Consider the following 25396-nt stretch of genomic DNA (forward strand, 5'->3'; position numbering starts at 1 on the left):
AGTCATGTGAGAGACGTAGCCTTGGGAAAGAGGACGTATCATTATCTGCTGAGTGGCTTGGTGAGTAGAACAACATAGAACTTAATAATTCAACCATTCAACGATACCAAGTATCATTTTCGTTTTTTTTTTTATCTCACAGTTAATTTTTCCAAGTCATAATATCTAACAAATATTTTCTCCACAAATTGCTTGCTTAAATGTCTTTTTAAAATGCTGTGTTAATGCTTCAGATGAACAATGACATTATCTGACAAAAATTTGACCTTTACGAATGTGAATAGTCGTTTTCGATGTATTTTTGCCTGTTGAACACGAATCCAAATTTGGCTATCACATCACATAATTTTGAAAAAAAGGCGTCAAAGAGATAAAAAACGACAATTTTAAAAGTTTACATGATGTCGCAGCACCGGCAGCAATTTTTTTTTAATTTCGTTAACGCCACGTGAAAGTACCTTTAGCTTTAAAATGAATTTCGTTTCATTTCAGCGCAATTTTTTATTTTCGAAATATAGTAATTTGAAAATAGCTCTTTTCGCATGTAATACGTATAAAAGACATTTTATTCCATCAATATTGCATTATAGAAAATAAACGTTTTTTTACTTACATTATATAACCTGATCGTAAATAAAAAAATAACAAAATAGAATATGATAGAAAAATTATAATCTTTAATATGTGTGTGCGTGCGTGTGTGATTCTAGATTATAATCGTTCTGTATTTATAATACAAACTTTAAAATCATTTTACCTCTTTGATATCACTTTCTCAAAATGGTGACGTCATAGTCAAAGAATGGTATAACTTTCACTTTTTTGTTACCATTTAAGGATCATTTTATTTCAATATTTTTTTATATGTGTATTTTTTATTCATAAAAGCCGACAATTCTTGTAATAGTGATGCTACACTGACGCATTGATTGATACATTGAAATAAAGAATAAAATCCTTATTCACATCGTTACGAAATCGCTGTCAGTTATGCTTCATTCATTTAAAAACTAATTCAGAGTTGTTGATCCAATTCTCTGAACTAGTTTTTAAATGGTTGAAGTATAACTGACAGCGATTTCGTAACGATGTGAATAAAAATTTTATTGACTTTATTTCAATGCACCAGCAGTTTTTTCTTGTAGCATTATTATTATATTTTTCAGTTTCTACGAAGAAAAATGTACATAAGAAAATGCAGAAATAAAATTATCTTCGAACGGTCGTGTGCGCACAAAAAGTTGTACTCTCCTTTGGACAACGGATTCGTGTTTTACAAAAATATATCTCAGTTACCAACACTCGTATTCCAAAATAATGTTATGTATGAAGTTGATATATTTAGCCTAAAGTAAATAGAATTTATTATTTTACAATTACTCGAGAATTTCCCTCTCTTTACTTAAATATCGGTGACTCTCATTCCTATGCTTCTCCAGCCGGAAAATTCCGTATGCAAAACAGTGACTTTCGCTTTACTGCGCGAAAGTGCTCTCACTTGTACACCATCTGCGTTATAACAGGATGGCGGGATTAATTCGCAGCATGGTGAAATTTTCGAAACAAGCGAGAACCGTCGCTCAAACTGACACGAAACGCTCCGTCGTGGGGGCAAGATCTTCGCCGGTGATGTCTCCGCCGTACTTTAGAATTTAGAGGATAGTTTGCTTGTGTTTAGCGGCTTCCAGCGAGTTGCTGCGGAAGAGCAGGCGGCATTACACTCCACCGACGGAGAAGATAGTTGTACATACCTGCATGTACATCTAGTTCCATCTCTCTACGAAGCACGCCATTGTCATTTATCGCGTCATTCTCGAAACGGTTGCGCAGACGTGTCGATTCGCACATTTTCTCTGCTTTCTGCAATTCGCTTCCTTTTACCTTTCTTCTTACCCCTTCCACCTCTCTCCCACAATCATCGACTTGAGAATTCAACGACCAAAGGGGACAATTGCCAACGTTTAACTAGAGAGAGAGAGAGAGAGAGAGAGAGAGAGAGAGAGAGAGAGAGAGAGAGAGAGAGAGAGAGACAATTTCATCCTTCACACCAATTTCCACCGCCATATTTATAAATCTACAACATTCTGGTCTCTTTAACTAAGTTCCTTAGTAGAAACGCGAGTATAAATACAAGCCTAATAGTTGTTGAACAACTAGCAATGTCGGATATTACAAAACTTTATCCGCTCTCTGACCGCAAATGTAAAAGTTCAAAAGTCAACGCTGCAATGGCGGATGGGATGATGTCAGACCGGCAAATTAAACTGGTAACGTGGCGAACTCGTTGCGACGAAGTTAAACACGCATACAACGCTAACATTGTCCATGTATTATCTCCAGCCGGTTGATGGATGATGGTAGATAGCCGTGCAGTAGTAAAATAGTGAATAAATCAGCCGCGAGCGATACAAAATGCGAAATCTAATAATAACACATTGCAATTATTATAGAAACCGGATATTATTAGTTCAATATTATTAGTTAAATTTTCAACAAAATCAATGTTATACCTATATATACCGCTAAAAGTGTTTCTTCTGGTATCGCCGCTGTTTTCCGGCACTCTTGAACAAATAACTGCGTTTAGCGGAGAAAACTGATCAATGAGCACTCAGTGATTCTTCAATATAATTAGTTCTGACCTTTTATTCTTCGCTGGATCTAATTGTGTAAGTATAGGAACGAATAGTATTAAAGAATCATTGAGCGCTCACTGATCTATTTTCTCCGCTAAACGCAGCCAATCTGTTCTCCATCCTTTGTTCGTTTAGTTTAACGATCGCGAAAATAAGTAATCGCAATTTTAATTGGATTTATCGTTTTGCAAGCGTTTACACTTCGTGGCGAAGCGCAGACGTATCAATTTCCGCTCCTCTTGCTTCTCATCTCGTTCGGAAGAACTGCCGGGCGTTAACACAAACGACGAGCTTTTCACAGTTTCGAGGTTTTGCCGCGCATAATACGCAGTAACAACGCAATATCAGCATAAAATTGGAACGGTAGCTGCATTCGAGCCCGAGTAATTAAATACGGCGGGGTCTAAGTTGAAATCGAGACGTCAGTTCTACTTACGTTTTTCATAAGGGAACAAAGGAAACGCGGTAATAACGCGCCGTAATAATATTACAGTGACTCAAGTGCTCGTTCTCGAGTCGACTTTAAAGACGCGACGAAAGATCAAGGACCTCGTTGGCAGGCGGACGCTTCTCGCAAAACTATAGACTATCCCTTTAGAACGCCGAAAGCTGAAATGGGAGCTGGTAACCTTTATCACACAAGTGAACAAGAATAGCTTCGTGTATCTCGCAGATCCCTTGCATTTCCTTTCGTGTACCAATACTCCTGTATATCTCGCTGTAATCAGATAATGGACGACCGATGGGAGAGCGAAGTGATCGAGTATGGCGCCATCAACATCACGGGTTTTCGCATCGTGGACGCTACTCGACCTCACGTCAAGGATTTCTTGGCCAACTGGCATCGCCAGGATCCCGCCACGTCTCAAGGCGCCGGTCGTGAATCCATTTCCGTACGTATATGTTCACGTATCAGCAGTGCCTCCCTTGCGAGACCCCGTCGTCACTTTTTCTCACGCCTGTCCTTCGTCGGTGGCTTCTACATGCTTTCATGGTTCGCGTCCAGAGGGGAAACTACCCTTCGTGCGAAATCCTCGGAATGCCTGCCGAGCGCGGTGATTTCCTCCCGGTGGATCGAACACTTTCTTAGGTTTTCTCCACTTTCCTGGAGTACGCGTTGTCGACCGACGACGGCGACGACGGCACGAAAGTTTCACACGAGAAACGAGAATCAAACAAGAATCGTCGCAGATCCGTTCGCACGCGCGATCTCGTGTCGTTCACTTACTCGTGTGTGCACAGCGGCTTGAGACCAAACTTGTTAAGCAGCACCCGCATGTAGAAACTTGGACTTTTCAGTGCGTTTATATAAAGTGCCGCTCGCTCAACCGTGTCGATCCGCACGGATGTGTTTCGCCTTCCTCTTAATGACTTTTCCTTCGTCCGCGCGTTAATAATATTTTTTTTCCTGAAGTTTTTATACGAGTTTAAAAAAAACGAACGTTTAACGATGCGGGACAACAAATTTCTCTAAAATTATTGTTTTATAAAACTTTTTGTCAAAATGGACGACTTTTTCGTGCAATAATTGTGTTAATAATATAATATTTAAATCAAGTTAGATTAAAATGGATTCTAATCAAGATAAAAAAAATATTAAATTATAATATCTATTTATTTTATTATAATTTTTTATTTAAACCATTGGTATATACGTAATTATAATTATGAAAAACATAACATCGATCTATAATGCTCCATAAAAAGTAAAATTTTATTTATTTGTCACATTTTATTAAGAAGCAAAATATTGTCTATATAAATAATTGATATAGTCATAATTATATTTATTTGTTAGTTGTATTTCTAATTTCGTGAAATCATATATTAAGGAACGTACTTACTCGATAGTTTTGCATGAATTTCGCTGTGCTACAAGAAGCGACGAATATAATCTCTAAAATGGATACACGACTAACGGGATTTCGGGGTAAAGTTGTGTGGGGCACTATCTATGGATCTGAAAGCTCTCTCGGAGACAGGCCGCATGCAATCTAATGCAACGATTATCGTGCCCGATCGTTATATTCAGCGAGCACCAAACGCGGTTTTCCAACACTGGCGAAGTGCCCGAGGTACTCTTGTCTCTGTGAATTTACGTACACCACAACGTGATGATGAATTCCTCTCTCAATCTCGCGAAATTCTTGATCCTATTGAGGAATAAAGTCTATAACTAGAAATCAGGAATTTTTTTTACTAAATTCTTACTCTTTTTTCGAAAATCGATATATCGCAACAAATAATAAGGAAGTAGAGAAGAATTATTTTCTGTATTTGTGCAATGTACAGAAACTGTATGAATTAATTCATTGTGCACGTGTATTAAAATTAGGCACAAGCAGCTTTGATGTACGACGCTGTGTTCGTCCTGGTTGAAGCCTTCAACAAGCACTTAAGAAAGAGAAACGACAAAAATAATATGAGACGAGTAACGTCGACCAGCAATCAGACCATAAACGGAACCAAACCTTTAGACTGCTATCACAATCGCGGTTGGGTCACTCCGTGGGAACACGGCGATAAAATCTCCAGACTTTTAAGAAAGGTAAATGAATATTTCATTAGCAAAAACTAATGTAATAGCACACGTAACGTTCTTAAAATTATTATAGATTAATATATTTTCAAATATGTAAATATATGCAAACGTATCATTATCTCTACACATATTTATAAAACCTTAAAATCCTATATATGAATTATGCATTGCTGGCCATTGTATATTGAATCAAGTAAATGGACGAATTAGCATAAATTACTGCTGTAAAATTTTAGATTTCTGTTTCTGTCTTAATTTTTAATGGATATTTATTATCATCAAATATGCTATCGTATCATTCAAATTTATATTTCAATAGTGCGTACGCATAATTGCAGCAGATATACGTAATTTATTTTCAAATTCCCGAGACGCAATCCAGAGGACAGGAGTACTCAATGTGTTGCGAAATACCGTGGCGACCGAAATTGCCACGGACCCTCCTCGACGTATCTCTGCTCTTGACAGTAATTGGCGGTTATTCCGACTCTAGCGGAATTCCTGCGTTCGCGTCAAATAGTCCTCCGTCATTCCGACCTTATGTATACATGCTGTTACTCTCGTAACTTTTTTTGCCTTTTAATCTGCTACCGTTTGACAATTTATCATGTCAAGATTGGACTCACTGGCAAACGAAAAAACATAAAAAAGGATTTAACATTAGAATGATCTTTTCGATAAGTTTCAATAGATGATAATACTTTGGCTTATATCTTAATAATGATACCGTTCTTCTATTAAATGTTTCCTATCAATTTAATTATTTTTAATTAAAAGAACTTTACAATTTTATTATAATGTTTTAAATCTATATAAAGTAATTTGAAAATTATAGAATATTATTAAATTTTTATTTTTGCGTACATTTAATATTTATTATTTATATTTTGGAAATATAAATTTTGTATTTTTTTTCAATATCTAAAAAATATTATATTATGTAATAATCAGCGTTTTTTATTCTATTTTTTATTCTTTTCCTTGATTTTATTTTAAAAGCAAACAAGGATTGTCAAGATATCTTATTGCAGCGAAATATGAAAGGTGCTATTAAAATTTATTTATGTGCAGGTCGAGATCGAAGGATTGACAGGAGAGATACGGTTCAACGACGATGGCCGACGACAGAATTATACGCTTCATGTCGTCGAAATGACTGTCAACAGCGCTATGGTGAAAGTAAGTTGTTTAAACATTGTTTAAAAATCTATAATATATTTAATTTTAATACTCTTGATAATTTACAATTTAAAAATATGAAACAAGTTATATAAAAAATAAGGGCAAAGAGTCAATAATATTTATCACGACAACCATCTACATTGAGAAAAAAAAGTTGTTAACTGAACTAAATGCGTTTAGTTGATTATGATTTGTTTAGTCAAAATATTAATGTATTTGAGTCAAATACACAGTAGTCAAATACACATTTGTTTCACTTATTTCGACATGACGTATCTTTGAATTAACAAATATTTGCTTGACAGCTCGTGATCGCCGTATTTAGTTGAGTCAACTAATATTTTTTTAAATCAACTACTTTTTTTCTCAGTGTATAAATACTTTTACAGTTTCTTACTAATATATGAGATTTTTTGCGCAACGTATCTATTTCTAAAAGATTTATTTTAAGAGAATTGTATATGTAACTTATTGTTATAGGTAGCTGAATGGACCGATGAGGCTGGTTTTCAACTAATAGCTGCAAAATACGTGCGACTTCGTCCGCACGAAATCGAAAAGAATAAAACCTACATCGTTACTACGATATTGGTAAGTTCATGTGTGTGTTCATACAACAGGTATATGCAATCATATACGATTAAGATCAATAACGTGATAATTTCGATTAATAGGAGGAGCCTTTCATAATGAAAAAAGTATCAGACACAGGTGAAGTATTAACGGGAAATGACGGTTATGAAGGATACTGCAAGGACTTAGCTGATCTCATTGCGAAGAAATTGGGCATATCATGTAAGTTTGTTATGACAACTTTCCTTAAAAATTGCGCTAATATTCTCTTAGAAATCATGCAATTAAATTAATTCTTTCTCTCTCTTTCTTTCTCTCTAATATTAGGTATAACTATATAATAAGATATGTATATAACATTTATACAAAGTAAAAATATTCTAGTTATTATGAAATAAATGTTTTGTATGAAATATTAAATATTATCATTTCATACAAAACATTTATTACTTTGAAATTTACTTAACATCTACTAAATATATAGTACTAGAACAACGTTGAGGAAAAAGAGAGAAACGGGACCGCAGTCTTTGTTTCGGTGCTTCCCTCCGGCGGCGTACGCTTCCGAATAATTTTTAATTATTAATGCTAACGACTCTCATTTAACTCGCACAAGAATTAATAATTCAAGCAAGAATTACTTTTATTATGAGCAAAATTTGCCGAAGTCAGACTACTGCACCCTTGACAAGTACCTAAAAGACGTAACGAAGCCTCTTCCGCGCACGGAATCGATAATGGAAAAAGTTCTGTAGAAGAAATGCTGTTTCGCGCACCCCGTAAAGTACTTTCTTACAAATTTTCAGACGAGCTGCGGATCGTGAAGGACAGAAAACACGGCACGGAGAACCAGGACGTTCCAGGCGGTTGGGACGGCATGGTCGGGGAGCTTATCAGAAAGGTAAGTTCCAGTAATTTTGTTGTATCCGCTATATCTTCAACGTGGAACGCTTTTTCTCCCCCGAAACCGGTCTCCCCGGAAGTTTACGCGGAAAGACGCCTCGAGTAATTGAACCCATCTTCTCGCAAGTGAGGGGGACTATTGATCGTCGCGCAGTCGTATAGTCCAAATGCCCTACGAAGGAGCTGTTTTATCTCCCGACAGCGAGTTTGAACCTGCTCCACTAGATGCCCTGAGCTTGCAAGCTCGTTAGTCGCGATTCGATTTTAAGTTCCATCTGGTGGGAATTTAGGATAAGCCCAAAGCACCCGAGCTTTCAGTTACATCTCACGTAGGTATGCCCGCTTCCGCGCTTCAAAAGATACTACGAGTATAGAAAACAAAAGCATAATAAAATTGAAAATTCTATCATAAGGCGCTAAGGCGCTTTGAGAGAGATTATATGCAATTCTAAAATCTTTTTCTTTCCCAAATTTTATGTAAACAGATTCAGCTATGAATATAATAATAATTGAAGAAGAGAAATGTAACTGCAGAACCAAAAGCACAAATTATGCATAATCGTCACAGTAAATCCTGTTGTCATACTTCTTTGTCTTCAGTTTTATCTTATTATTCGTCTTTGTTCTTCAGTTACATTTATAATTACGCTCAAGAAATATGTAAATTATTTGTAATTAATTGTTGATATGTAAGGCTAAGATGCTTCCTTCGGAAATATTTAACAATCCGTTTAAGGTTCATTTGATATTTTCTTTTTTTCAATTAGTATATTTTTTTTAATCTAGCGTGTCTCTTTTTATTAGAATATTCAGAAATTAATGTTTTTTTCACTGTTGTATTATTTAATCGTAACTTCAATATTAATATGTGTACATCGATTATTTTATTTGATTCGCAGGAAGCTGACATTGCAATTGCTCCTCTGACCATCACTTCCGAGCGTGAACGCGTAATCGATTTTAGTAAACCGTTTATGTCTCTTGGCATTAGTATCATGATAAAAAAACCGATCAAACAAAAACCCGGGGTCTTCAGCTTTCTGAATCCGCTGAGCAAGGAGATCTGGGTGTGCGTTATTTTCTCTTACATCGCAGTTTCTATCGTCTTGTTCATTGTATCGAGGTAAGAAACTTTTTATCAAAAATTGTAATCTTTTTGTATGAAAATTTTAAATATAGAAAATGGATATTTTTAAACTAAATACAGCAGTTTGAATCAGAGATCGACGCAACGCTTATTTTTTCAATTTTCACACTTTTCCACAGTAATTGACGAAACGTATCTTATTAAACCTAATACATTAATTCGTAATTGTAAATATAAATTATGAAAAAATAAATCGATGCATTTCTCATTTCACAATTAAACGAAGAATTATTCATTCACATTAATAGTAATCAGCTAGATCTATCAAAGAGGAGCTCGTCATCAATTTTAATCTAGCTTCATAGATTTTCTATATGTTGTCATATCAAGACAATTACGATTATATTTATAACAATACAAGCTACAAATTACATTCGTCACGCTTTTACATCCTGTTACTCACATTTCTTATCTTGCTTATTAATGTTTATTAATGCATCACTACAATCAAACGCAATATTTCATCAATAATAAATCACATAAAGACTCATGATTCATATTAGCTGAACCACGTAAAGTTCGAAAATTGTATTTTAAATTACTCATTATATTTACATTGAAATAGTGCAGCCAAGTATTTGACATTACATGCAACTATCTCAAAATATCTCGAGGAGACGTTTGTGAAAGCTCTCAGTCTTTAACGAGAACATAACGAGCAAGGGGAGAAAGTTTTTAGATAGTCTCATAATTAATGAGACACTTCGCACGTCGTTTGAAGGAGATCTTCTACTTGGTACTGGTGATGCATACGATGTGCGTGATATTACTCGAGAATATGACCATCGGACTTAGAATATTAATCCAATTTTCAGATCTTTGTAGAGTGACATTTAAATACATAATGTATTAACTTCGAAACAAATCTACTATATACGTCATCACACGCATATAAAATTAGAGACATAAGTTTTAATTTATTGACATGACAAGCAACCCATATATTACATATTAAACAATATATTTATTCACGTAATCAACTGGAATGTGCAATCTTATTCTGTAAAACACTAATTAATATACCAACAATTTTTCAATAACTATGCTTAAAGTATCAGTATATATACATATATATAAAACACTTATTGCATAATATAATTACAAGATATCTAAAAAATATAAAATAACATTTAGATGTATTTTCTTAAATGCCTCTTAAACACTCTTCATCCTCTCATGTTTTAGAAAGAATAAAACATTTTGGAGGAATTTAAAATTTTTTGTTTTTCTTCAATAATATAGGTTTTCGCCATATGAGTGGAGAGTTCTAACCATAAGCGGCAGCACAGATTCAGCTATTAGTGGACGAAACGACTCCGGTTTGCAGCATCCACACACGCCACAAGGTTCCCCTCATATGCCAACTTCCAGCATGGCCAACGACTTCAGCATCGTAAATAGCCTCTGGTTCGCTCTGGCGGCGTTTATGCAACAGAGCTGCGATATCTCACCCAGGTAAACACGTGACTCATGTTATTAATTTCCGACAGTAATTAATATCTAGTCGAGAAGAGGTCCCCGCAAACTTAGCAATTTTTTTATAATCGCTGGATTTAATGTTGGCTCGCACTCGTGCTACAAGTTCTGAATTTTAAGTGTTGTTATAAATGATGCCCGCGGTTGAAGCGGTTTTCCCCTCTATAATTATCAACTACGCATCAATCGCACGGTATTTACTCTGTAGATCAAAAGCAAATTAAACGTAAACCCTCACTAAAAGTACTTTTAGGAACGGATTCGTATCTTTTTCATGTTCTTCGATTGTTCTAGATAATCGCCGAATTTTTAATGCTATCGTAAATGATACTTGATGTAGAAACGTCTTTTCTCTCACACTGATTATTCGATACACATACATGTATGTGTATAATATATCATATTGAGATTTTGTAGCTCTTGTATGTCAAATATTTATTCTACAAAATTTGTTTTTTCAATATTATTAACTCAATAATTTCAGAAATTTAATTTAAACTTTAATTACATCATAATTAATATCAGAAATTGAAATAAATGAAAACTTTTTCTCTTTCCCTTTTCTCTCTTTATATATATTTTGTTATTAATTAAATTATTTATTATATAATTTATACATCATACTATTATACTTTATATATTTATATTTAAATATAAAAGTATTTTACATTCACTAAAGAATTCCAAATTCGAGAAAAGAAAAAGGGAACATATATTATCGTAAGAGAACTCATGTAAACAAAGCATATGCTACCGTGCGATCTCGCTATTAGCCAGGATTCGGGTGGGATCAGATATTTATCTCGAAGGTAGATGTGAACTTGCGAGAGAATGAAAGAGAGAGAGAGAGAGAGAGAGAGAGAGAGAGAGAGAGAGAGAGAGAGAGAGAGAACAGCGCGCGCAAGTGGCTCCCACGTTCTTCTCGGCTAATTATAGCCACCCACTCTTGCCTCCCTCCGTTTCCGTTTCCGCGGTATAAGCGCAGGTAAGTACATAAAGGCACAGGGAGAATAGCTCCCTTTACCCGGGACAGGTCGAGCGTACCGCCTGGTAATAGGATGAATCGGGTAAGATTCTAAGAGCTTCCCAGTTGACGTTTAAAATCTCTCGTGTAAATTGTTAAAGCGCCTCTCCGCGGATGAACGTTTGACTTAAAAAGCTCTTTACAGCATTTCGGGAAGCACTTCGTGCTAAATACGGCCAAGATAAATAATTTTAATAATTTCTTTTTATAGACTCCAATTATTCCATTTGCGATATATGCAGGACAAGAAGGTTATACTAAGAAACTGATTCCACAATCGTGAATATACATATATTGTTAAAATTAAAATCAGGTTTCTAGAACGTGCCATACAGGTGTATATTATACATACGTATCAGAAGTTGAAAATCTTTTATTATTGATATCCTTTGTAACACATTCGTTATTCCAAAGGCTCGCACGATTACTATACAAGTACTATAGAAAGCATACGTTATTTGGTTTTTAGAGTACTTGCAAATATATCTCGCTATTATTTTCGCGATAAACACGCGTTATCATCATCAGTGCCGTCATTATACTCTCGTTAGCAAACATTTCAATCACTCTTATCTTGTGCACTGCTTTACTCATGCTATATAAATACGTTCATGCTACAAATTTTTATATTCGTCAAGATTGATAATGTACAGTGCAATCAAAATGTGCTTGTACTTAATAACATAAAGCACTCAAGTAAGCACAGATTGATTAGATCGGTATTGCGCAAAATAATTCTAATTCAAATTATGTTAATTAAATGCGAGTTTATAATTTACAGAAAGAAATCAGATCTACGTTCGCAATAAAATTGGCGACCTTATTGTGCAACGCATAATTTAGATCGGCTTTATAATCGCTAGATGATTATGGCCGCGCGAGACTAGACTCATTTGAATAAAGTATGCCGCACGTGCAAAAATCCCATTCACGATACATGTACCGACTACATATAGTAAATATTAATTTGCACATCCCCTAATGCTTTGATAATTTTATTTTACATATTACCAACAATTATATGATAATTTCTTTCAAATATAGTATTTGATCTTATAAAATATTATTGATTGAGTTTTTTGAAAGTTACTTAATCAATATTCATATCTTAAAATTGGCGTGTCACGCTTTTTTGAAGCCTCTATTCGTTGAGGCAGTTAACCCTTACTAGTCTAACGTTTTTTCGGCACCTTTAATGGTCTAACGTGGGCCATTCGTGTCTCGGCGTTTTTTAGACATGTTAAAGGGCTTTAAAAAATCTGCAAAAATTCATGGACTTTCATTAATTCTTCAATTTCAAGAAAAAAAAATTTGTATGTCGAAAATAATTATTTTTGTATATAATTTTGTATTAAAAATGGTGGTACCGCGTGTAAAATCACTCGATCACTTAAAAAATCATAACTTCAATCCAAATGAAGCTATCGACATAAATCAAAGTGGAAATTAAAGGTGAAGAGTGTACCTTTTAGGAAAAAAATAGTACATGCGGCCATTTTGAAAAAAAATGCTTAATTTTTTAACCTCAATATTGCAAAAAATTAGATACAAATTCAACATTAACCCTTACTAGTCTAACGTTTTTTCGGCAAATTCAACATTAAAAAGAGGGAATAAAAGGTTCAAATTTCGCCCGGGACTTGAACGACCCACGTTAGACCATTAAGGGTTAAAGTAATCCGAAAATGGTGAATTTTGGTAACAAGGAATTTTCGGGGACGCTCTTTTAAAAACATGGTAAAAATTATGATAATTAAAAAAGACTTATCCGATATGGCGGACGGAAAAGATGCGAAAATCTTAAAGTTTTCCGATTTCGGCGAAATTTGGATTAAGGGAGCTTACGCGGACGCTGATTTCGAATCCGTGATCAAAATTAGGAAAATCCAAATGGCTGATCCAAAATGGCGAACGGAAAGTGTTGCGAAATACATAAAAATTTAAAAATTTCGGCGAAATTTGAATTAAGGGGGCTTACGCTGACGCTGATTTCGAATCTGTGATCAAAATTAGGAAATTCCAACTGGTTAATCCAAAATGGCGGACGAAAGTGTTTCGAAATACATAAAAATTTAAAAATTTCAGCGAAATTAGGTAAATGGGGGTTACCGCGAACGCTGATTTTGATTCCCTGTTCCAAATTTTTAAATTCAATATGGCAGACGGAAATGTTACGGAAATCAATAAGATTTTCCGAATATGACAAATTTAATAAGACGCAAAGAAATGTAATTATAATTTAAAGCTTAATCGACTATACTTTGGTGTAAATTTTGTAAGAGAAAATTACATGGTCGTTCAAAAAAAAAAAGAATCGCGCGCGTAGCGCTCTGTGAAGTTGGCACCCCTAAATGCGAATATTGGTAATATCATTATTGCATTCGTTTGTCCACTGTTTGTCCACGTTTGTCCACCCGTTATTTTCTTTGGTCCACCCCGCAAAAAAAGGTTATACACAAAAAAAAATTGTAACATCCCCAAGTGATAATTTTTCATAATTATGTACGGGTATCGTTTGTCCACAACGCGCACGTGATTGTCCACCCATTATTTTCATTTGTCCACCCTATTTTTATTATATTTTTCGTAATAATGTAAAATAATCACTTGGGGGTGTTACAATTTTTTTTAATGTATAACTTTCTTTTGGAGGGTGGACAAATGAAAATAACGGGTGGACAAACGTGGACAAACAGTGGACAAACAAATGCAATAATGATTTTACCAATATTCGCATTTAAGGTGCCAACTTCACAAAGCAGCTCTGTAAAGTTGGAATCTGTAAATGCGAATATTGGTAATATTATTATTACATTCGTTTGTCCACTGTTTGTCCACGTTTGTCCACCCGTTATTTTCATTGGTCCACTCTCCAAAAAAAAGTTATACAAAAAAAAATTGTAACACCCCCAAGTGATTATTTTACACTATTACGAAAAATATAATAAATATAGGGTGGACAAACGAAAATAATGGGTGGTCAAACGTGGACAAACAATAGACAAACAAATGTAATAATGATATTACCAATATTCGCATTTACAGATTCCAACTTTACAGAGCTGCTTTATGAAGTTGGCACCCCTAAATGCGAATATTGGTAAAATCATTATTGCATTCGTTTGTCCACTGTTTGTCCACGTTTGTCCACCCATTATTTTCATTTGTCCACCCTCCAAAAAAAAGTTATACACAAAAAAAGATTGTAACATCCCCCAAGTGATTATTTTTCGAGTTCGTATCGATTGCTTGAGAATTCATTTTACTAAATTAATGATTTTTTCGAAAAAATACGAATGAAAAATATCAAAAGAAACGAAGAACAACTGAATAAGATTAAAAGAAGACGAAAATCATCATCTTCATGACTATTTCAAGAAGCGGGGAAAAATAAAAAAATAAAAAAAATACGAAAATCAATAATTTAAAATGAAGACAGTTAATTAAAACTAACGGAAAAAAAGGAAAAAACAAATAATAATCTCATAAATTAGACAAATCCGGAAAAAAATTTTAAGGATGTATAAATGCTTAAATTTTTTAAAAAATTAAGTAAAGAAAGAACCTACGTTGTAATTTTAGGGGGATTAACAAACCAGTTTGGTCTTTTCCAGATTTGTTTGTGTATCTCCAATAATTCTGAATCGCGCGCGTAGCGCGCGCAGGAAAAGGCTAGTATAATAAAATTCAAATAAGTAAGAAATAGCCATGATCGAATCTAGACCTTAATACTTAATAATATTTTTATATGTAATACATGTAAATATATCTTTCGGTTATATAAACTATAGCGTCACAAAAAATAATTTTTTAAACTAACTTGAAAACAGAGTTCACAGAGAATCTTTTTAAAAATTTAAAATGAAAGAAATATATAAAAGTTGGCAATAAATAAATCATATCAGAAATAATAAAAAGATTCTTTTCTCTTTTAATTAAAGAGTTATGAATTATGAAGAGGGTCTTTAGAAGTTGAGCATTAAAGAACTAAAGAGAAAAATTTCTCTCTCGGCTGTCTCGGAGCTCGATAAATTTCGCATTTTTGAATTAACTGTCTGTCGAAGTTGACACGAGTGAAATCGTATAACAAGAACTTCTGTAATTTTAATTCCTTCTTGTATTTAATTATAAAATATTTAAATGTGTTCCAACATATAACAATTTCCTTGAATTACAAAGCTATTACAGTAATTGTCCATGTATGAAAATTATTTTTTTCAAGACATCAGCGTTAACATTGTTCTAGAATGTTTCATTATGTAGTACATTTCTTGGAATATAATCACGGGTTGAGTAACGATTTTGAGCAAACACTTCAGGCTGCAGACAAGTGCCACATCTATAAACAAAGCATAATTTGCTCGCATATTCAAAACATTGTAGTTGGATAGGAGTCCAGCATGAATAGAATATTCACGTGGCAATGCTATATTGTGCTTTAAAGCACGTTACGCAGTAGTATGATAGAATTCAAATCACATCCTCCCTTGTTTCTTCAAGTATTCAATATATACATACCTACGGACATTGACATGTATTATGATTGTTATTATAACAAAAAGATTAAAAAATTATGAAATATTTTATTTTCTTCTTGTTATTAAAATTTTTTTAATGTTCTTGTACATATAACGTTTCATTATTTATTTCTTTTACAGTCATAATTTTTGTGATGTAAGTAAAAATAATAACTTAACATTCAGGTTTAGAAACCGTATAAAACTGTATATCATTGCTAGAGAATTGCAACAACAAAAGTGAACGTTACGAGTACGCGCATTTTGTCGTTTACGCGAAACAGACCGCGTGCTCACTCCGAAACTGGGTCTCAATTAATTTACATTTGGCTGTATCCAGTGCACCACCCCATCCTAGTAGCCCTCTTGATTAATGGTTTAAATATTCGCGCGGTGGCGATATGAATTGTAAATTTCGTGGAACCCGCGCGAACGACCACCATCCCTCCATTCTCCTTCTCTGCGCTTCTCTTCCTCTTCTCCTTGGACTACCTTCGCGCGCGATCTCGAGGCTCATCCTGCGTAAATCTAAGTCCGATGTGTACACACATAATTAACGATATCGTGTTTCTTGTTTGCGAGTAGTAAAACTTCAATTGTACCGACTAAAGAAAGATCTATGTTTTATGCAACGAACGTATAAAGTGTATGCTAGTTTATTTAATTGTAAACCAATATCACACCTAAACAGCGTATGTACGTTACTTTTAAATTTACATATAATAAAAGAAGTTTATATTTCAATATTTTAACGTTTTACAATCTATATATTTATGAATTATGTATCTCGTGTTTGTGTGTAAATAAATAACGTATATAAATATATGATATTTATTTTAAATTAATAATTCCCGAATAATTCAATCTCCACAGATCCATATCTGGTCGCATAGCCGGCAGCGTCTGGTGGTTCTTCACTTTGATTTTAATATGCTCCTACACTGCAAATCTCGCTGCATTTTTAACCATCGAGAGAATGGTCACACCAATTAACTCACCCGAGGATTTAGCGGCGCAGACAGAGGTCCAATATGGCACCATCCTTAATGGTACCACTCTGGATTTTTTTCGGGTAAATATTCAAGAGAAATGTTTAACCTGTTCCGAATTAGACAAACGTCATTAAATTTTCTATGCACACTTCATTATCGATCCGCATTCATTTACCTTTTTCACTCGTCTACAGAAATCTCAAATCAGTCTCTACAGCAAGATGTGGGAATTTATGAACTCGCGGAGAGACGTATTTGTACAATCGTATGAAGAAGGAATAGAAAAAGTGAGAACAAGTAAGGGAAAATATGCGTTTTTATTAGAAAGCCCGATGAATGACTATATCAATGAGAGAGAGCCCTGCGACACGATGAAGGTCGGAAGAAATCTCGATGCCAAAGGATTTGGTATCGCGACACCGCTAGGATCCCCACTCAGGTGAGTTGATACTTGTTAATATTCAGAAAACTGCCCATAAAAATAAGCTTTTTTAGATTTTGTTAATAAAATAATATAAAACAAAAAAAAAGCAAAAAATATTGCAATAAAATTTATAACTTTAAGTGATTGTTTTATATTATTTTTTCTCTTTACGCATTTTACGACTTTACAGCCCCGTTACAATAATTCTAAAAAATATGTTACTTGTGACATGAATTATAATGTGAATTAGTAGTTGGAACTGTCGGAATAATTTCACATCTGCGTTAACAATTATTGTACTTTCCGTATCTCATCAGACGGCAGATATGACCCTTGATATATTTTCGTTGAACAAACAGGAGAGAGTAGGTAATTAACGAGGTTTTGTAGTCATCAAAGTGAAACAGAGATCCCTTTTTTTCTTTATCATTCTTTCATGCGATCACATCGTCTTTGTTTCTTTTAAATCTTTTTGCGGCCTTTCGCTTCTCGTTTCACTGTGTTCGGAATGTCATCGCACATCATTACACACAATTAGCATAGAAAAACTCATACTCTTTTCCATGCCATTACCCATTATAGGATACGTTCTCATCAACCAACGCCATTTCATTATGTTTCAACAGTGCATTAACATTTACCTTTCGGTTTGCATATGAAAAAAAAATTTGTTATTCGAAAAAAATCCTTATTCGAAATTTTTTGAACAATTAATCATGTTGTAATTCTTTTTTAGTTAATATTTTAGTTCAAATATTATTTTTAACACTAAAGTAACGGTAATATTAATTTTATTATTTTGGACTTTATAAATTAAAAGCTTAATAATTATTATTGGTTCATCAAGTAAACGATCTTTTTAAAATTAAATTGTATATTTTAAATATTCCCAAATGTTATAATTTTAATATTTGTTTAATTTTCTTTTTTAATATGCTAGAAAGAAAAATCATTTTTTTTAAATAATTTAATGTTTACCTACAATACAATTTATATCAATTTGATAATTTGTAACAATAAAAATTCTATACAAACGGGAATGAAATTTATCATATATTGCAACGATACTTATGATCCAATCTTTTACAGTAAAGGAAATTAGAAAAATCTATGAATAAGTATTTGTTAGTCCATTAATCTTCATAATGTGACTAGAGCAAGCGTACCGCTGCGACGGTAATACGAGCAAATTTGCATGTTATTGATTTTTTAACTGCGCGACTCCCCCTGGACGTTTTGTGTAACGCTCTGATCGTGTACCCGCGACTCACGCGCTGTCTTTAGATTGTCGAAGCAAGAACGTTGCTCGCAAGGCAGGTAATTGGGGGGTGGTATGTAAACAGCAGCTTTATTATGTCTACCTACACACCTACCGAAGAATAATGGCGCCATGGCGTCCTATTAATCTTTTTTCCTTAAGTCGAGAAAACTCTTTTCCTTGTAGCTTGAAACAGAAACTTCGTAGAATACCGATATTCCCCCAAGCTTAATTAAAGGAAGTTCCCCTAACTTTTTCTTACAATCCGATTAGACGCATTGCTATGATATTTCGATATTCCGACTACTTACTCGCACATAATTAAATCGTACTTTAATCCTAGAACACATTTTTGGGTCTCTTAGATCCAATCAAAATTTTATTTGCTCCATATACATGTACAAAGGAAAAAAAAAAGTTTTATTTTTTAACTTAATATAAAACTTTTTAGCAATCTATTCAGGTATATTCTTAAATCTCAGAACTTAAAAAAAAAAAGAAATAAAGAAAAGATTAAAATTATTAGTATAAGTCTCTCAAAGTTACAGCTTATCAAAGTCATAGTAAATTTTCCAGACTCATAATGTCTTTTCAGAATTTTTCAGAAGATGAGTGTAAAGTTATATCGCAAAATTACTTGATAAAAAATTGCAAGATAATACGATTACAAATCTTATTTAGCCGATATTTTCCCTATATACTACATATGTCTTATATACTATTTATTTAATGGCTTTTTTACTTAATATAATATGATATCGTAAATTTGGCAATGACAGGGATCCCATAAATTTGGCGGTGCTCTCTCTGAAAGAGAATGGAGAACTGGCAAAGTTAGTTGAACGATGGTGGTACGAAAGAACAGAATGTAGGCATGGTGATAAACCAGACCCTACCAGAAACGAGTTATCCCTGAGCAATGTAGCGGGAATATTTTATATCCTGATCGGTGGCCTTCTTCTGGCACTCGCCGTAGCTCTCTTGGAATTCTGCTACAAGTCGCATACAGAGGCGACAAGAGCAAAGGTAATATCGAAAGATGTAATTTTATAGTATACTTTGTCATATTTATTTTGTCATTAAATTAAATTACATTATATAAAATCAAAATATTTTTGTATATATAATACACCAAACTTTTATTTTATTAATTAATTAGTAAATATCCTGTTTAAGGGAGCCCCTTTCAATCTCCTTGATCTTGACATATGTTGTCAAGATCATGACCCTGAGTAATCTCTCCAACAGGTTTTAGCCATAACTCGTTGCTCGTTAAAAAGTTATTAACAAAATTTACACAAAAGTTTAAGAAATAACGTCTCTTTTGTTTTTAAAGCGGAGAATTTGTTTTGAAATACATAATTTGTGATTTTGTGATTAACGACTTTAAGCGAAACAAGATCCACCCCACATCCTTTTCCGCCTAGTGGCACACGACTTTTCACACGAAGCGAATTTCACCACACCTCCCCTTTGGGCTGTGTTCAAAAATATTACGCGAGTACCTCCAAGTATCATTTTGTCTTTGTTTAATACAGTGAACAACAAAGGTATAATAAAATGATATGCGGAGGCACTCGGATAGGATTTTCGAACGCAGTCTAGCAAGAGAAATTAGATAAGCGTTTTGAATTAGGTTAAAATTAAACCGGGATGAGGGTGAAAGGAAAGGAGCAGAGCCCTTCCCTCGTCCACGCGTTTCCTTCTACGTACGAAAGTATTTGGAGCAGAACAATTGTAGATTTTGTTTCGTCCCAAAAGCAGAGGGAAAAGGCTCCGTCCCTCTCCCCTGCATTCACATATTTTTTTTCCTCTATACTTTTAAAACTAAATAAATTCTACAATACATTGTTCTGTTCAAAATAGTTATAGCGTGTAGAAAGAACACGCATAGGCGGGAGAAGGGCTTTGCCCCTCCCCGATTTAATCCTAATCTAACCTTTATCTAATTTCTCCAGGTAGAAATATCGCTCCTTTTCAGTTGCTCATATTATACTTAGTATTTAATATCTCGGTTCGCAGGGAGAGGAGGTGGGATGGACCTCGCTTCGCGTGGAAAGCCATTACGTAAACAGGGGAGGGTATAGTATAGTTTTTAATATTATACATATGTGGCAGAAATAAGACGTTATTTTTTTTAACCTTTTTGTTAATAACTTTTAAACGAACAACGAGCGATGGCTAAAACTTATTGAAAGTTACTCAGGGCCTTGACTTTGACAACATGTCAAGATAAAAGTCATTGAAGGGGCTCCTCTAAACTGGATATTTACCAATTATTTTAATAATTGTTTAATTATTTAATATTTAATAATCTAACAAAATTTGTATAAAAATATAAGGAAGAGATTGTATAAAATTTCTAAAATGTTATACTTTTTTATAGATACCGCTCTCGGACGCAATGAAGGCGAAAGCACGACTTACCATCGGTGGTGGTCGCGATTTCGACAATGGACGGGTAAGTGATTGCAATCGAATCTTTCATTAATATGTTCGCATACGCATATTCGCATACGATATCAGTAGAGATTATTTAGCCAGAAACGCTTCGACCAAACGCGCCGCCGATCCAAAGAAGATAAAAAAAATGCAGCGATAATGATTAATGATATATTTGTTTAATATATTGTTTAAATGTTAGTTTGCTTAATGATACATGATATCAATCTATTTAGAATATTAAACATACAAGTAGCATGTGTTTGTACAATATTGTATTTGTACATATTAATAATAAAATACGCATAGTCTGTCGAATGCACCTTGCGCGGTCGTGCATTTAATATATGCTGTAATATTGTTATTATGTAGCTGTTTATTACGATAATACGCATCTGCGAATGTGTTCTCTCGATATTAATTATTGAATTTCCCGTTATAAACTACACATTAATTTCGTAAAAGAGGAGAAAAGATACGCAGGTGCTCTCGATCGGCGATGCGTCTCGTCGTGCAATTACTTCGGTCTCGAACCAAAGATATCGATGTATCATAAAACATATATACATTCGTAACAAGAGCATCGTACATTATACATACGCATATATACATGAAACCTATACATTATATCCATACATATAGATGAACAATATATAGAGTAACGCTTGGCATGCAGTTAGCAGCGTAAACGTTTAACACACTCTCGTTAGTTACATGGCCGGCGGTCTTAACTCGGCTGCATTTAATATCCCAAAGTTTCAGCCTTCAATCTCGAAGAGACCGATCGACCAGAGGACTTAGACCGTTCAATATATATTGACATACATATATTCTCCATATATGTATATATACCTACATATGTATGCGTACGTGCGTGCGATGTGCGGCTGGCTGGATGTATTGCGCTCTTTTCTGTTTCTCTCGTCTGTTTCTTTTTTTTTTTACTCGAAAGAACGTACGGCGGGTGGCGTACAAATTTGCTCGTTCGCGTTTGCGTTTCGTTCTATTTTGGGTTTTTGTCTCTAGTGGTACGGACTGCAGAGTTAGACGGAGGATGCATGCGCCTTTCCCGGGACCATATGTGAGTACTTTTATCCTTCTTTTAATCCCATTTCGTATACATCTTTGCTTTCTCCTAACTCTGTTACAATCTTCCTCGTTTTATCTTTCTCTTTCGCTTTCCGTGTCAAATGCTTCTGCACGATTTAGCTGCGGTTTGGATTACACTGCCATCAAATCCTGGAATGCTACCTATCCTTTGACGAAGGTTAAACCGATGCTTGTCACACGCATACACAAATGTATCTTTGTATGTCTCTCTAAGCATACAATTATTTGTAAAAAAAATTATAAGAACTATAATGCAATATACTTATATGTATAGACATGTATTAATTTCACAGAACATATCGTCCAATACGAATGTTTCATTAACACCATTATCAGCTTCCACATAAAAGTTTGCTTAAATATGCGTAATATGCGTAAAGAAAAAGAAACAAAGACACGTAGGGACTTAAGAAAAATTTGAGATCTTCATGAAAATTCCTGTTTTTTGTAATACTGATTCCTTTCACAGCGCGGGAAGAAACGAGTACTGGCTACGGAGGTACCAACATTGACTACGTTCGCGCCGAAGGTATGATTCTGAAGAGACCATGGTGCATCAAGAGCTCCACAGGAAATTTTTTGAAGATCTCTAATTTTCTTACGCATTGCTCCATCGTACATTGCTACGTCGGTGTATGGATATATCTGCACGGTGTATCCTTTATGCTCCTTTCAGAGTTGGATAGTATTTATGTTATAAACGAAAAAGCTGCTTTTCTCTTGAATTTTTTCTCACTTTGCAACAAAGATTCATTTGGTTTTCAATTTTAGCAATCTTCCGCAACATATTCGTTCATATTTTTTATTAGATCGACACATTTATTTCTAACAGCTCTTTAAAAATAAATCTTTGGATTTTAGCGCAGAATAAATTCTATTGCGAGGAAGATTGATAAAATCGGCTAAAAATTTTAATATTTTAATATGAGCAACAAATAAATATATTATACTATTATTTTTTGTATATAACTGCAAAATGTCTTCTTACGGGTTGTTTTGCGTGTACTGTCAAACTCGCATTATCTATCCCTAACTTTCCTCCACATTTATTTATTCAGTTTTTCCATTGTCAAATATTTCAATTTTTTTAAGCAGTTTATATGCGCTTATTTGGCATGGCTTAAGCAAGAATGCACCGCAAACGAGGTATAATGCGACGTATTGTGTAACGCTTTTCAAGTTTATTGTGCAAAATGTATAAACAAACGACAGACACATGCGTAAATGCGGAATTATTTTTATTGACTCGTTTTCTTTGTGTCGGCGTGCACATGTGTCTTATCGATTGCCCCGCAAAGTTTGAAGCAAAAACAAAATTCTTTTTTTATATTTACGGATAGTACTATTATTGCAATTTACAACGACAATATTGTTATAACTTGTGATACATTTTCGATCTCTACTCGGAGTAATAATATATTAAAAGGATTTTGTATATAAATATGTATATTCCAAGTTTGCATCGGCAACAGTTGTTATTACAAACGAGAATGAAATGTCTACATATATTTAAATTTATCGAATTATAGATCTATCGTAATAAAATAGCATTAAGCCATATAAAACGTGGGGAAAAATAATAAGTCCTATTCATGTTAGAAAACCACACCTATAGTTTTGCAATTTTTCACGTAATTCTCTGTTATTACACCCGAAATTTCGTCACATAAAATTCTTACACCTTTTATCAATGCGCATGCCTGAGCTAATACATCATCATATACTGTTCAGTTTCAAATTATCTACGATTCATTATCTACGATGTATGATTATCTTTAAAATTGTTACAACTTACATCCATTAAGATTGACCAACTTATAATAACATATTAACATTAATTGCTGTCGGGAATGCTGAAAAAAATTAATTCAATACGCCTAATGTTTATTTAGAATAAAAATTTGTCTACAATCTAAATAATCAATGATCAAAACAGTGTTTTAGAAAATAAGAAGAAAAGTTATACTTTTCATTTTGGTTTAATTTTCAAACAAATTTTTTAATTTCACGATAATCGAGAAACTGCAATAGTAATAGAAGGTTTATTAGCTCAAGCGAGTCTAACACTGTCTAATCGTCAATGTTGAAACTTCCAGTATTACGCACCAGCAAACGCGATTGGGAATACCGAGAGCGATCAAGTACACAACAACACACATACCCAGGTATAAACTGCTACCAGGAAAGCCCGAGCGACAATTCGCCTTCAAATTCGCTGCCCACACCCCCGCCACCACCGTTGGTGGCACCTCCGCCGCCACCTCCGCCACCCAGGAGACCACGAAGAAACGTAACCTTCGCGGAATCGCCACCGAAAAGCCCGAAGAGGAAGAGTCCGAAGTTCATTTTTCAACGGAAGCTTAGCAGCATCGCGGCTCTCGATGTAGCGGTGCCATGGACACCGGCGTCCCCACGACACTGGTCCGGTCTGAACGACAAGCCGGAATACATCACTTAGACGCTAAATCAACGAAGAAACAATCTGCGTCTTTCCGTCGTCGTGGCGATTTTAATCGTCAGAGTATCGCTACAATGTTTGAACATTGTCGAGAAAACCTTCCTTTAGCGATCTTGTCCAAAAGTCGAATAATCCAAGCTCGAGTGATGAAGCAATTGAAATATGGAAGCACTGATATTTTTATAGAGCAATAATTATAAGATTCTAAGGAATTAAAAGAAGAAAAATTGTCTCTCTTCGCTGTAATACTTAACGCAGTACCGGACATTTTGGTATCGGTTTCAATAAACAATGCGTTATATTTATAAGATTTAGGAAAAGTTAAGAGACTAGTTCCTCTAATAAATATTAGAGAATATGCGATTATCTCGATATACAGAGTTATGCAAAGGACAATTGGATTACGGGCACGTTCGAATCGCGAAGAGTCACATTACTCGAGTCTTTGAATTATTCGATGATCGGTAGACAGAATCGGCAATATGAAGTAAATCATGTTGAAAAAACCTTTAATATCATTCTGTTCTCCTCTCCGCGGCTACTGTCTTCTCCACTGAGGTCACGTGATTTGAGAAATGTACATCTAATTGAAAAAATATTCATGAATCTTTCTACTTACGGAAAGTAGCATTAATGTTACTCTGCCATTTTTTAAAAACGACGACACTAAGAGATTAATATTGGAATTTAAAAGTATTTTATTACATTTTAT

The 25396-nt window shown here is 34.3% G+C and overlaps 2 protein-coding genes across 3 annotated transcripts; both read left to right on the plus strand.

The window, feature by feature from the left end:
* On the plus strand, positions 1 to 24401 carry GluRIB (Glutamate receptor IB). Of its 2 annotated transcripts, none has more exons than XM_018537524.1 (15): positions 1 to 60; positions 3365 to 3529; positions 4972 to 5184; positions 6250 to 6357; positions 6841 to 6951; positions 7035 to 7155; positions 7740 to 7834; positions 8736 to 8959; positions 10226 to 10438; positions 16874 to 17072; positions 17187 to 17431; positions 19454 to 19700; positions 21061 to 21135; positions 22143 to 22197; positions 24323 to 24401. In XM_018537524.1, the coding sequence occupies exons 2-14, from the start codon at positions 3368 to 3370 to the stop codon at positions 22161 to 22163; spliced, it is 2034 nt and encodes a 677-aa protein (XP_018393026.1). In that variant the 5' UTR covers positions 1 to 60; positions 3365 to 3367; the 3' UTR covers positions 22164 to 22197; positions 24323 to 24401. The 2 variants fall into 2 exon arrangements, with proteins under 2 accessions (XP_018393026.1, XP_018393034.1); XM_018537532.1 differs by lacking the exon at positions 24323 to 24401 and adding an exon at positions 22696 to 22709.
* LOC108772097 (WAS/WASL-interacting protein family member 3) lies at positions 24186 to 25396 on the plus strand. The gene has a single exon (XM_018537555.1). The coding sequence runs from the start codon at positions 24307 to 24309 to the stop codon at positions 24682 to 24684; it is 378 nt and encodes a 125-aa protein (XP_018393057.1). The 5' UTR covers positions 24186 to 24306; the 3' UTR covers positions 24685 to 25396.

Source organism: Cyphomyrmex costatus, unplaced genomic scaffold (genome assembly GCF_001594065.2).
Source record: "Cyphomyrmex costatus isolate MS0001 unplaced genomic scaffold, Ccosl1.0 scaffold100, whole genome shotgun sequence".
Classification (NCBI taxonomy): Eukaryota; Metazoa; Arthropoda; class Insecta; order Hymenoptera; family Formicidae; genus Cyphomyrmex; species Cyphomyrmex costatus.